The 12,537-nt window shown below is 41.6% G+C and overlaps 1 protein-coding gene across 2 annotated transcripts in view; it reads right to left on the bottom strand.

Annotated features, from left to right (window-relative positions):
• Nucleotides 1–12,537, bottom strand: part of PRDM5 (PR domain containing 5) — a 126,932-nt gene that overhangs the window by 95,917 nt on the left and 18,478 nt on the right. For both annotated transcript variants that reach the window (XM_015417098.1, XM_015417099.1), the window contains exon 3: nt 5,765–5,887. In XM_015417098.1, the coding sequence (XP_015272584.1) occupies nt 5,765–5,887 (123 nt within the window). The remainder of the gene's footprint in view (nt 1–5,764; nt 5,888–12,537) is intronic.

Below are 12,537 nucleotides of genomic sequence, written 5' to 3'. Positions count from 1 at the left end.
AGCTTTGGGAAGGAGAAACCAAATGACGGTCACAGGCAGGCTTATGTAAGGAGCCTCACTGTTGGTTTCAGGATTACACAGATTCTTATTTCTTTAAAGATAAATACTGGGCATTATTTTTCAGAAGGCTTCCATGGTGGTTGTACTCTCTATTTTTTTCCCCTGAGAATCCAGGCAACACTGATTCCAAACAGTTACATTCCCATTTTCTCTTGAGAATATGAAGCTGGCTTATGCTGAATTAGACCATTGCTCTGTTGAAACCAGTACTGTCTATTTCTGATGGGCAGCAGTTCTCCAAGATATCAGAAAGAGGTCATTCACATCAGCTAATGCATGATCTTTTTAATTAGAGATGCCTGGCATTGAACCTGAGAAACTCTCTAGATGCAAATCAGATGTTCTACCACTGATTCTCACTGGTTTATAGCATTTTGAGGCAGTTTAAATAGCCCAGCTTAGCCCAGGCTCATCAGAGCTTGGCAGCTTAAGGCAGGTTGGCCATGGGGTCAATACTTGGATGGAAGACCGCCAAGGAAATCAGGAGTTGGTATGCAGAGGAAGTCAATAGCAAACCACCTCTGCTCATCTCTTGCCTGGAATGCCCATGGGGTAGCCATGAGTAGCCATGGATGGGATAGCTATCATTGTGACTCGATAGCATATTCTTCTTTTTATAGCATTTTGTAACATATGCAATGTAATGACACAGCACACCTTTCATATCTCTCCTTATATATAATTGAGTAAGAACATTCTATATGAACATTCTAAAATGCCCGCCTTTAGTGTTAGGCCGGAAGAACTGCCACTCAGAAGACGCTGGCTGGGTTGACTGGCTGCTTTGTGCAGTCCCGCCCAGCAGTTCAAGGACTTTTGCATATGGAAGCTGATTGGACTTCACTGCATTCCACACCTCAAACTCACCCCCCTCCCCGCAAGGCAGTTGGAATGTCAGTTGCATATGGAACCTTCAAGGTCTTTTGCATATGGAAGCTGATTGGACTTCACTCCATTCCACACCTCATACTCCCCCCCCTCCCGGCAAGGCAGTTGGAATGTCTGGTGGTGTGTAGGTCCCAGGATCATGTTTTAAAAGCTGCCTGGGGAGATGGGGACCTCAGACAGGTTACAGTGCCATAGACTCCACCCTCCAACCCAGCTATTTGCTCCTGGGGAACTATTGTTGCCAATCTTGGCCCAGCACCCATCAAACCATTCTCTTCAACCCCCTGCTGTGCAGCTGACTTTCCCCTAGGGTTGCCAATCTCCAGGTGGGACCTGGAGATCTCCCACTGCTACAATTGATCTCCAGATGACAGAGATCAGTTTCCCCTGGAGAAAATGGCTGCTTTGGAGGGTAGACCCTATGACATTATACCTGCTGAGTCCTTCCGCCCCCGCCCCCCCCATGCTGCCCTCTACAGAATCCACCCCCCAAAACTCCAGGTATTTCCCTCCTTATAGCTGGCAACCCTACTTTCCCCTCAGTGCCTGTTGGTAGGCAACTAAGTTTGGTCCAGTCACCTACTTTGCCCTTTGGGAGAAAACATATTGGGGCCAATCCTGATAGGGTTGCCAACTCCCGATGGGAAATTCCTGGAGATTTGAGGGATGGAGCCTGAAAGAGGGTGAGGTTTGAGGAGGGGTGGGACCTCAGACAGGTACAATGCCATAGACTCCACCCTCCAAACCACTCAGTCCCTCATGGGTAACCATTGTTGCCAATCTCCAGGTGAGGGCTGGAGACCACTCAAAATTACAATTGCTCTGCAGAAGGGAGGGCGGAAGTCAGCTGAAGTCAAAGGGGCAGATAATGGTAGGTTGATGGTTAGTTGCGAAGGAGATGGGGTTGCCAACTCCAGGCTGGCAAATTCCTGGGGATTTGATGGGTGGAGCCTGGAGAGGGTGGGGTTTGCGGAGGGGTGGGACATCAGACAGGTAGAATGCCATAGATTCCAACCTCCAAACCAGCCATTTCGTCCTGGGTAACAATTGTTGCCAATTTCCAGGTGAGGGCTACAGATCACTCAAAATTACAACTGCTCTTCAGGGAGCAGAGATCAGTTCCTCTGGAGAAAACAGTGGACTCTGCCATTATACCCTGCTGAGGTCACCACAGCAAAATGACACTGTTTGCCCAAAGCCAGAGCACTCCCCCAGAGCCTCTTTCTAGATCCCATTGTATTTATTTCCACAACGGGCTTTACTGCTAGTCTGCAATAACTTACTTTTATCAATTATTGCAATAACAGACTAATTATCAACAGAATTTACCAGATCCTTTCTTTTTGGACACTGATGATAATTATAGAAGGCAAGAATACCTACAATCATAAAATCATAGAATCATACAGTTGGAAGGGATCTCCAGAGTCATCAACCCCCTGCACAAGGCAGAACATTCACTAATACCTCCCCCTCCACACCCACGGTGACTGCTGTTCCACGCCCAGAAGATGACAAAAAACCTCCATGATCCCTGGCCGAACTGACCCCAAAGTGGCAATCAGCATTTCCCTGGTCATGTAAGAAAGGGCCACAAGAATGTAGGATTTCGAAGTCTGAGGATGAGAGCAAAAAATTACTCCTACACACAGATGATGGTTTGCCTTTTTAAAAACTCATCCTGATTTTTTTTCTTTTAGTCTTAAATGCAGTTGATTAGTTGGGCTGGATCCATCAGAAAGTGTCAGAGTCCATCTTTCCCTGCCTTCCCCTTACTCAAGCTTTTTTGCCTTTTTTTGTCCAGAGCCTTTAAGTAAAAGTGAATCTTGATTGCAGCATTTTATAAAAGCAGCTACTGCTCTTCCTATGAGAAGATCTCCTCTCCTCTATTTATTTTCACAACTGTGTGAGGGAGAGGTGTGATAAGTAGCCGGAAATCACCCAAGGAGCTTCATGGTAGAGTAGGGATTGGAACTTAGGTCCTAGTCCAGTTGCTAAGCACTACACCACACAGAATATATTTAACATTCTCAAAAAAACCACCAGAATTCCAATACTAATTTATATTTTGAGGGAAAAAAACTACATTTTAAAATGTGTTGATACCATGTTCTGAACTTTGAGAACTTACCAGTAGACACATTTTAGCATTAGCAAATTGGAATTCTTTTTACAAGGGCAAACTTCCCAAACTGTCATGCTAGAATAAAATATTTGGAAAAACTGATGTATCAAACACATCCTGGACAGTTCAGGTCCATTACTGCCCATTCAAGGTTGGGCAGCACTACCAACAAATCATTCAAACATCTCTAAATTGTTCAGTTTTAACATTATAGCAGTCAAGAGAGCTATTTGACCCTGGTAAAAGCCTAATCAAGGGCTGCGGTGTCTTAGAGGTTAAGACGCTGAGCTGCAGACCGGAAGGTCTGTAGTTCAGCAGTTCGAGACCCTAGTGCCGCATGACGGAGTGAACTCCCGTCTCTGGCCCCAGCTCCTGCCAACCTAGCAAGTAGATAAATAGGTACCGCTTTGGTGGAAACGTAACAGCGTTCTGTGCACCTTGGCATTTAGTTATGCTGGTCACATGACCACAGAAACCTCTTTGGACATCGCTGGTTCTTCAGCTTGGAAACGGAGATGAGCACCGCCCCCTTGAGTCAGATTCGACTAGCTTTCGAGCAAGGGAAACCTTTACATTTACTTAAAAGCCTAATCATATCAAAGGCAATTTGTTTCAGAAAAAAATGGTTAGCTATGGTATTCTCACCATACTAGTACAAATGATAAATGTCCAATATTAAAAAAATGAAATATCTTAAATATCCAGTACACTCAACTATGTATCTAACCCACAATCTAATGAAAAAACCAATACCAAATGGCTCTATAATATGTAAATGTATCAAGCCACATAAGCCCCATTTGTCCTTGCTTTTCTCTTGGCTTGCTGCCCTCTCCCTCCCTACCACAATTCCCTTCAGTCTTTTCAGCTGAGAGACAGACCAGTTGCACCATATTTATTGTAGTGTTGACTGATTCTCAAATACTAATCTTCCATTATTACATTTGTTAAGTATGACTTTAAACTACTCTACTGCATCACAGTAAATACCTCCTTTCCCATTAACCTTTGCCATTTCATTATTCTAGTTTGCTGAGCTTGTCCAGACCACCAGAATGTCTGGTGGTTAATGAACAGAGTGTTTGACTGTAAAGATTTGGCTGTGATTCTGTTTATAAAGAGTTTTGACATTAACAACCAAGGGTCCTTAACCACACAGTAGTCACTGCCAGACACGAGGGTATTTTTTAAACTTACACACACACAACTGGCAAACAGATAAGTACAAAGCCAGAATTTTTAAGTACAAAGCCAGAATTTTTTTGGTTGTTCAAAAAGGCAGTTTCTTGGCAACCTAAAACTATTTGAAATCAATACAGGGGAAACACTGTTAACCTTTCCAACTCTAGGCTTGAAGCACTGAGATGAGCTGTAGATTTTATGTGTTGATTGACAGGAGCAAAGATGGAAGTTTTTGTTTTTCACTGCTGTCACACTGATGAAAATTTGCAAATAAATTACTGAATGACAATATTGTGTGACATTAATCATAATTGCACTACTAAGCCTTTGTTGATTCCAATTCACTTAGATGAGTGGAAGTCTCCTTAGGACTGCAATGTATGTTATACAAGAGTTTACATCAAGCAGTTCATTCTCGCAGTACTGCAATTTTGATCAAACATTTTCCTGCTTTGGAAGTTGTTCATAAAAGGTTGGATCCAACTGGATTTTTGTGTGGGTGTTTTTGTGTTAGTGTGTGTATGTGCTTGCATGTCTTGAAGCCATGGCTTTCTCTTAACATTCTAAATTAAGATGTTTTGAATATTACATGCAAAACTATAAGATGGATAGCCGTGTTAGTCTGTCTGTAGCAGCAAAAAAGAGCAAGAGTCCAGTAGCACCTTAAAGACTAACAAAATTTGTGGTAGGGTAGGAGATTTCATGAGTCACTGCTCACTTGTTCAGGTATCTTCATTCTAGTTGGAGAACCACAATATTCCTGTGCCTCCCACTGCACAGTGAAGGAAGTAGTGGGGGAGGGGTGAAAAGGGGAAGCGTCCTTTTCCCAGTTTTGAGATCTCTGCAGGAACAGCAGAGCTGTGGTTTTTCGTTGCAATTTTTCTGGCCCGATATCACTAATAAAATTAACACTTCTTACTCTGTCGTAGTCAGCTGATAGGGACATTTCCCATTCACCCAACTTAACATGAGATCTTAAGTGCCCCACGAGGCTGAGAAGAAGATGGGGAGGGAGAATCAGTGTTTATACAAGGAAATACAGCTCTGCCTTCCTCCATCCCACATCCTTTGAAACCTCAAGGTTCCAAAGACACTGTAAAGGCAACTTTGCATTTCCTTCTTGCTTAATACAATACAAGACCTCCAATCAGAACAAGGAAAGACAGATCAGTTTTAAAAAACATCTACAACCACGATCCTGATTCCTATTTCATGTATGACATCATTCCTCTATCGTAGTGACGACAAAATGTTACTTATGCTTTGGCTATCTAGTTTAAATAGTGTATTGAACCTGTTTACATAAATAATACAGCTGGCTAGTTTCCACTTCCCATTTCTCTTGAGTGAGAAGTATCTTAGGAACTATGTGAGAAATATTTGCAATATTGTCCAAACAGTCACAAGCTTTATGTCTTTTAACCCATTTGCTGTTTACTAGCATAAGATAAACAGCAAATAAGGTTGCATCCTGTAAAGTAGCTTAATAAGAATTCAACCCATTTTTACCTGGATGGCTGCCAGGTTCTTCTGTTCCTGGGATGGCGCTTCATGCACAAACCGCAGCCAGTTAGAATGCCTCGGGTTGCTGGCATCTAAATCATAAAGCACCTCGCCTTTATTCCCACGAACCTGAAACAGAAAGAACCATTAAGCAACAAACTAACACTCTGAAGAAGAGGAGGCGATCATAATCTTATACTAAAAACACAGAGAACCTATCCTAGCCTGTTGGCAGGAGAAGCATTCTGTCTTGTTTCCAAATGACATGCCATATTCTGCTTTCCTGACCCACATACCTCCGTCGCCAGCTGGCCTCTCATTTGTTAACTCTCTTCTTGCTTTCTTACTTCCTTACTGAAGGGTTTTGCCAAAATTTTAACTACAGTCTTTTATACTATCCCATCACTCATCAAATTCCTTGTGTTCCCAGTCTATTTATAACAGCTTGCATTAGTTTGGCTCTTTTCTAATTTCAAGTATATTCTCTACAGGGTCTAGCTTCAGGATAGAAACACTGTGTAAACTTCTCCGTTTTTTTAACCACCGTCCTGACTACCTCCCTTTGTTTCTATAGGAGAAGGAAGATAGGAGCTTTTATAAAATCGTTCATTATTTATAATAAATCGTTTCTATAGTCTTCCATCTCTTTAAAGATTCTATGGCCAGGAACAGGCTTCTGCATTTAAACTGACTGTTTATAAGGTAAGGTGTAGTGGTTGGTGTATCAGATTCAGATCTAGGCGACCCAGACTCTGTCATGGAAGCTTGCTGGGTGAACTTGGACCTGTCATTCACTCAGCATAACACACCTCACAGGGTTGTTGTTGTGAAGATAAAATGGAAAACAGGCAAACAATGTCCCCATCAGGAAGAAAAGTGGGGCATAACTATCTAGATCAGTAAAATTTAAAAAGCAGCCGGTGGAGCAATTGTTCCCAAGGAAAATCAAGTCACATCCAGATAATCTCTTCCACATACGATGGAATGCACAGCACTGCACAGGGATCTAGGATGTCCTGTTGGGATCTTTGTTATTGTTGGGGCTCCTATGCCTCCATTTGGCACATCAGACCACATAAGGCTAGCAGCAAGCCCATATAATCCACTTGGGTTCCTCACACATTCACATAGGAAATCCTTGAGAAACAGCAGGATGGGCATATTGTAAAAGGCAAGACATGTACGAAACAGATGTTACATTTGGTGAAAGATGTATGCCACATATCTGGTTTTGGCTAAAGCACAAAATCAGAGTTTGTATGAGCAAGTGCAAGGTCCCAATGTTTTCCTGCAGGCTGCCATATTAGCCTGTTGTTGTTCTTTTTTGACTACAAAATATTAGTCTGGTTTATAATAAGGGGAGAATCCTGCTGCTAAGCAAGAGACTCTGACAAAAACATGCAGACTACTGACTCACACCACTGGATGTACAAGAGGTCTTTGGTATTGATATGGGTATTCGACTACTCATATCAAAGTGCTGGTAAAAATTTATTAAAGAGCCTAACTTGTCCTTTGAAACAGGGCCTCTAGCATTTTGACCAAATTCAAATACAGGTTAGGAAAAAGTAAACACATCTGGGCTCTCATTAGCACTTTCCACTGCAGCCATTCTTCTTCATTTGCCTTTCAAAACTCACATCTGTACCCTTCCCCACAGCATGAGACTGCAGCATTTTCAAGATGATAGCAGGGGGGAAATGAAGCCCTCTTTGAGTGCGTCCAAAAGGAAAGAGCATGCTTTATTTAGTTATGCCACAAATATTTTCCTTTTCCTGACCTTTATCTTGCACCTCTAAGACCTCATACTTAGAAGAAGAAGAAAAACAGACTTGCATTTTTTGCACTGCATTTAACCATAGTTTCTCAGGGTATTATAATTTCTCTTAAAACATTAACAGCCACATTATACAGAAACAGGTACATTTTTAGAGGGAAATTGTTTATACTGTTAAGCCATGGGCTTCAAAGTGAGGCAAATCTCTCTTAATAGGAATTAACTATAAAGAGACATGTGGTTTTCCTGGGATCAGTCTAGTTTTCAGATTCTGTTCAACATCATATTGTTTGTGTGAACAGTTGACTTCTGAGTAGAGTAACATAAGGTAAAGGCTAAGATGCTCAGCAGAAAGTTGGGTACTTAAAGGTGATATAGCAACAAAGGAATTCTTCATCCCAGGTCACCATTATGCTTCCTCAGTGACAGGAATCATTATGGTTTGCAAAGAATAGAGAATCCTATTGTATGGCCTTCCAGCTTCAACTACTAAAATCAGGTGGATGGCCGTGTTGGTCTGCAGTAGAAGTGCAACATTCGAGTCCAGTACCACCTTAGAGATCAACAAGATTTCTAGGGTATAAGCTTTTGAGAGCTCTGACAAAGGGAGCGTTGACTCTTGTAAGCTTATACCCTGGAAATCTTGTTGCTCCTTAAGGGGTTACTGGACTTGAATCCTGAGTTTCAACTATTGTATCTGAATGCAGTTTAAGCAACCATGATCATATTACTGCATGTAAGATTCTACTGCAGATTCAGGCTATATTTTATTTGACCTTTAAAATCCCACAGTTGCTGTTTATGTCACCAGGAAACTGGGGATCACTTATTCAGTGATGGCCTATTGAACACTTGATGTGATCACCATTGGCCCCACCACATGTTGACCCCGTGTCTAGGGCATTTAATCTGTTTCTTTTCCTGCCTCTTCTAGCTGCTTTTAGGAGAAGCCCTCCTTCTTGCCTTTTTCACTGATTCACCTGCAGCCAAACTTGGGATCACACTGCCAGGTGTGCTTTTTTCATCTTAGTTTTCATCTCAGAAAGACTGGGCTTATTTTTGGATCAACACAGATAGTCTCAACATAACAAAACTCAACAAAACACTAATGTTGTTGTTCATATTATTAAAAGAAATTGCTGCTTCTGAGGTTCAGCGGGCAATATAAAAGTCTCTCTAATTTATTACTCTTTCTCTAAACAGAGATGTGTTCCCCTAAAAAGACAGATGTACAAATACAACTTATTTCTGAAGATAATAGGATTCGTGTTGGCTGTGGGGGGGAAACAGAAACAGATCAAGAAGTTTTATTTTTATACATATTTTACTTCGTTTGGGGCACACTAGCAAAAAAACTGTGTCAATTCTGGCATGAATATGGATGAAATTAAAGCAATCGCATTTCAGACAGGCTGACATTCCCACAATAGCTCCGGTTTATGCTGTGTTTTCAACATGAAAGGACTGAAAGCCTGGAGGGACCTCTGCAGTACACAAAACTGTACATTAAACTAAGCAGACAAGTAACACAATCATGAAAACTGGAGCCTTCCTTTATAAACGAATATAGAGGCAATCCTGCACAGAGTTAAGCTACTTAAATCTCACTGTAGTCAATGCCACTTCAGAAGTCTTAGAACTGCTTAGAATTGCGGCTTTCACAGCCCCAAAGACATGTTCAGAATGTAGCCATCAGGGCAAAGCCTAAAAGCTCAGACAAGAACCAACAGCTAAAAAGAATTCATCTGATGTGATATTTTTTTTTACAAAAGGCCCATCGCACAACTTCTGTATATTATTTATTTATTTATTTATTTAGAGCATTTTTACCCCGCCCTCCCCGCAAGTGGGCTCAGGGCGGCTTACAGGGGGCACAAGCCCAGCATAAAAACCAGTAAAACAGTAAAATCACAAATATAACAATAATAGTAATAACAATAAATAACAATAAAAGTGCTTCAACATTACTATCCACAATAAAGTGCTTGCATTGTCAAGATGGTCTCAGTTGTTATCATGGTGTCTTCCGGCAGCCCCATTTGGTACCACTGTCAAATAGGTGGTTCGAGCCAGCCCGATGCTTTCGTTCCAGCGCAGTTCTCCTTGCCATTAGGCACTTGTTATCATTCATTTCCATTACAGTTTCAGTACACAGACTGCAGCACATCCCTTAATGCTGTGGACAGTCTTTACAGTGAAGACTCAAGAGCTTGTTACTTTTCTCAGGCCATCAAATGGTCCCAGTACAATGAGCATGCATTTCATCCCAGATAGTGTCTAGTTGGAGAATGAAAGGTTGGATAAAAGATACTGGACTTGAAGCGGTGCTTCATTTACTAACTGTGTTGCAAAAACATCACTGCATTGTCTGGGCTACTATATTCTACTGATCTGATAACCCCCCACCCATATTCCTACTAAAGTGAGGGGACAAGAAATTTGGTTTGTGCCACATATTGGATCACAGAATACTCAAGCTTCTTTTTGAAAGCTATGGTGGCCTAGGCTGCCTTCATAGAATAAAGCAGTAATGGAACTAGATTCAGGCGGGCAGAGGACATGTTGGTCCGAAGCAGCAGAACAAAGTTTGAATTCCGTAGGTACCTTTAAGACCAGCAAAGTTTTATTCAAGGTATAAACTTTCGTGTACAAGCACACTTCTTCAGATACAATGAAGAAGTGTGCATGCACATGAAAACTTATACCTTGAATAATCATAGAATCACAGAGTTGGAAGGGTCCATACAGGCCATCTAGTCCAACCCCCTGCTCAATGCAGGATCAGTCTACAGCATCCCTGACAAGTGTTTGTCCAGCCGCTGCTTAAAGACTGCCAGTGAGTGGGAGCTCACCACCTCCCTAGGTACCTGATTCCATTGTTGAACAACGCTTACTATTAAAAAAAATTTCCTACTATCTAGCCGGTATTATTGTGAGTCCTATCCTCTGCTGCCGACAGGAACAGCTCCCTGCCCTCCTCTAAGTGACAGCCCTTCAAATACTTAAAGAGAGCAATCATGCCCCCCTCAGCCACCTCTTCTCCAGACTAAACATTCCCAAGTCTTTCCTCATAGGGCTTGGTCTCCAGGCCCCTGAGCATCCTTGTCACTCTCCTCTGCACCCGCTCCATTCTGTCCACATTCTTTTTGAAGTGAGGCCTCCAGAACTGCACACAATACTCCAGGTGTGGCCTGACCAATGCAGTGTACAGCGGGAATAAAACTTTGTTGGTCTTAAAGGTGCCACTAGACTCCAACTCGCAGTACTGCTGAAGCTACAATTCCAGCCTTTTTTACGCACCGCATCAACCATGACCTCTGTGACACATTCATGTTTAATCCAGCAGACTAGTTGTAGTGCAAGACTCAAGAATCCAAGATTGTCTCCAGTTTTAAAGCAACAATAATTTCTGCTGGCCAGTTTGCAGGCTGGAGGACTAGTAGTTTATTAGCACTGTTGTGGATGAGGTTCATATTCATCCTACAGAATTTCAGCCAATTCCATTGTAATTGCAGGTGGTCTAGGGTTGCCAGGTCTCCCCTGGCCACCAGCAGGGGGTGGTGGAGGAGGGTTGCCAAATTCAGGTTGGGAAACTCCTGGAGATTTGGAGATGGACCACTGTACCCACTGGAACCTCAATGGGTACAACACCATTCAGTCCACCCACCAAAGAATCCATTTCTCCAGGGGAAATGAGCTTGATAGTCTGTAGATCCAGAAGATCCCCAGGATCCACCTGAAGACTGGCATCCCTAATGGTCATATAAATGTGACATGGAATCATAGAATGCCCACTGCATGAGGAACATCTACTTGCAATGAGAAAAGAAATAATGAAGACTATGCTGGTGTGTGTCCAAGTCTGGTTCAGGCCACTTGCTCAACAACTCCCTTAATTCAGTCATGTTGAATTAAGTCAAAACATTAGACATTGGAATACTTTATGTAGTACTGCTTAAGCATGCATGTAAACTGAAGTTGAATACTGTGCAGCCAGTGAGAGGAAAAAATGTCAGCTCAAAAATGACAACAAACAGATGGCTTCCTCTGCTGTACTCAGTGCACATTGCTTGAGATTTTGGAGACCATTTTGTGGACTCTTGTTGAATAAGAAGTGAAGAAAACTACATTCCCATATTAAACAGAAAGAGAAACATTCAGTGACTGGATTCTCATTTTGTTTTGAAACAAAGTACAGAAGGCATGGCGTTGATTGTTCTTCTAAATGTTCACTTTTCACTGAGTTGTGAGCTACAGCAAGTCCCATTTGCTTCAAAAGAATCTGATCCATTACAATGATTTAAGGATAACCCTTTCACAGGATAAGTTTCTCACTACAAAGATCACTAGTATTATTTTTTAAAAGATGCATAGGATGTGTACACAAGTAAGAATTATGTTTCTGCTGGAAATATTTTATGTACTCGGTGAGTTTGGTTTTGGGACAATATGGAAACTTTTCATCCAGGAGCTTTTGCTTTTATTTGCAATTCTAAAAAACTGACACATGGAAGACAGTTTGTGCAATTCATGAGTGGACTGCTAATTCATTCAATAATGTCTGATGTCTCAGAATAGAGGAGCTGACAAAAGAGTCCAGTCTGCTGCCTGGCACACACAGAATCTTGTAACATATAGATTCTCTCACTACTCCCTCTAGCTATATGATTATGGTGAAGTACAGGACTATAAACAGATATCAACAGATATTAGCTCTATTCTAAGAGTACATGTCTCTTCTATGGAATCCCAAATCTTCTACCAGAGAAGAAGAACAGTTGATTTTTATACCCTGCTTTTCTCTACTTTAAGGAGTTTCAGGTGGCTTACAATTGCCTTCCTCTTACTACAGCATACACACATACATAAACTTTATTGCATTAGCTCATGGCCTTAGCAAGTAACACCAAAAATACCAAAACAGCATCAAAACTATAATTCAACTATCATAATAACAATCAAAACTTTTAATATCCATTACAATTTTACATATAATTATTAA

Source organism: Gekko japonicus, unplaced genomic scaffold (genome assembly GCF_001447785.1).
Source record: "Gekko japonicus isolate JY-2015 unplaced genomic scaffold, Gekko_japonicus_V1.1 scaffold814, whole genome shotgun sequence".
Classification (NCBI taxonomy): domain Eukaryota; kingdom Metazoa; phylum Chordata; class Lepidosauria; order Squamata; family Gekkonidae; genus Gekko; species Gekko japonicus.
This window is presented reverse-complemented; position numbering and strand designations above follow the sequence as displayed.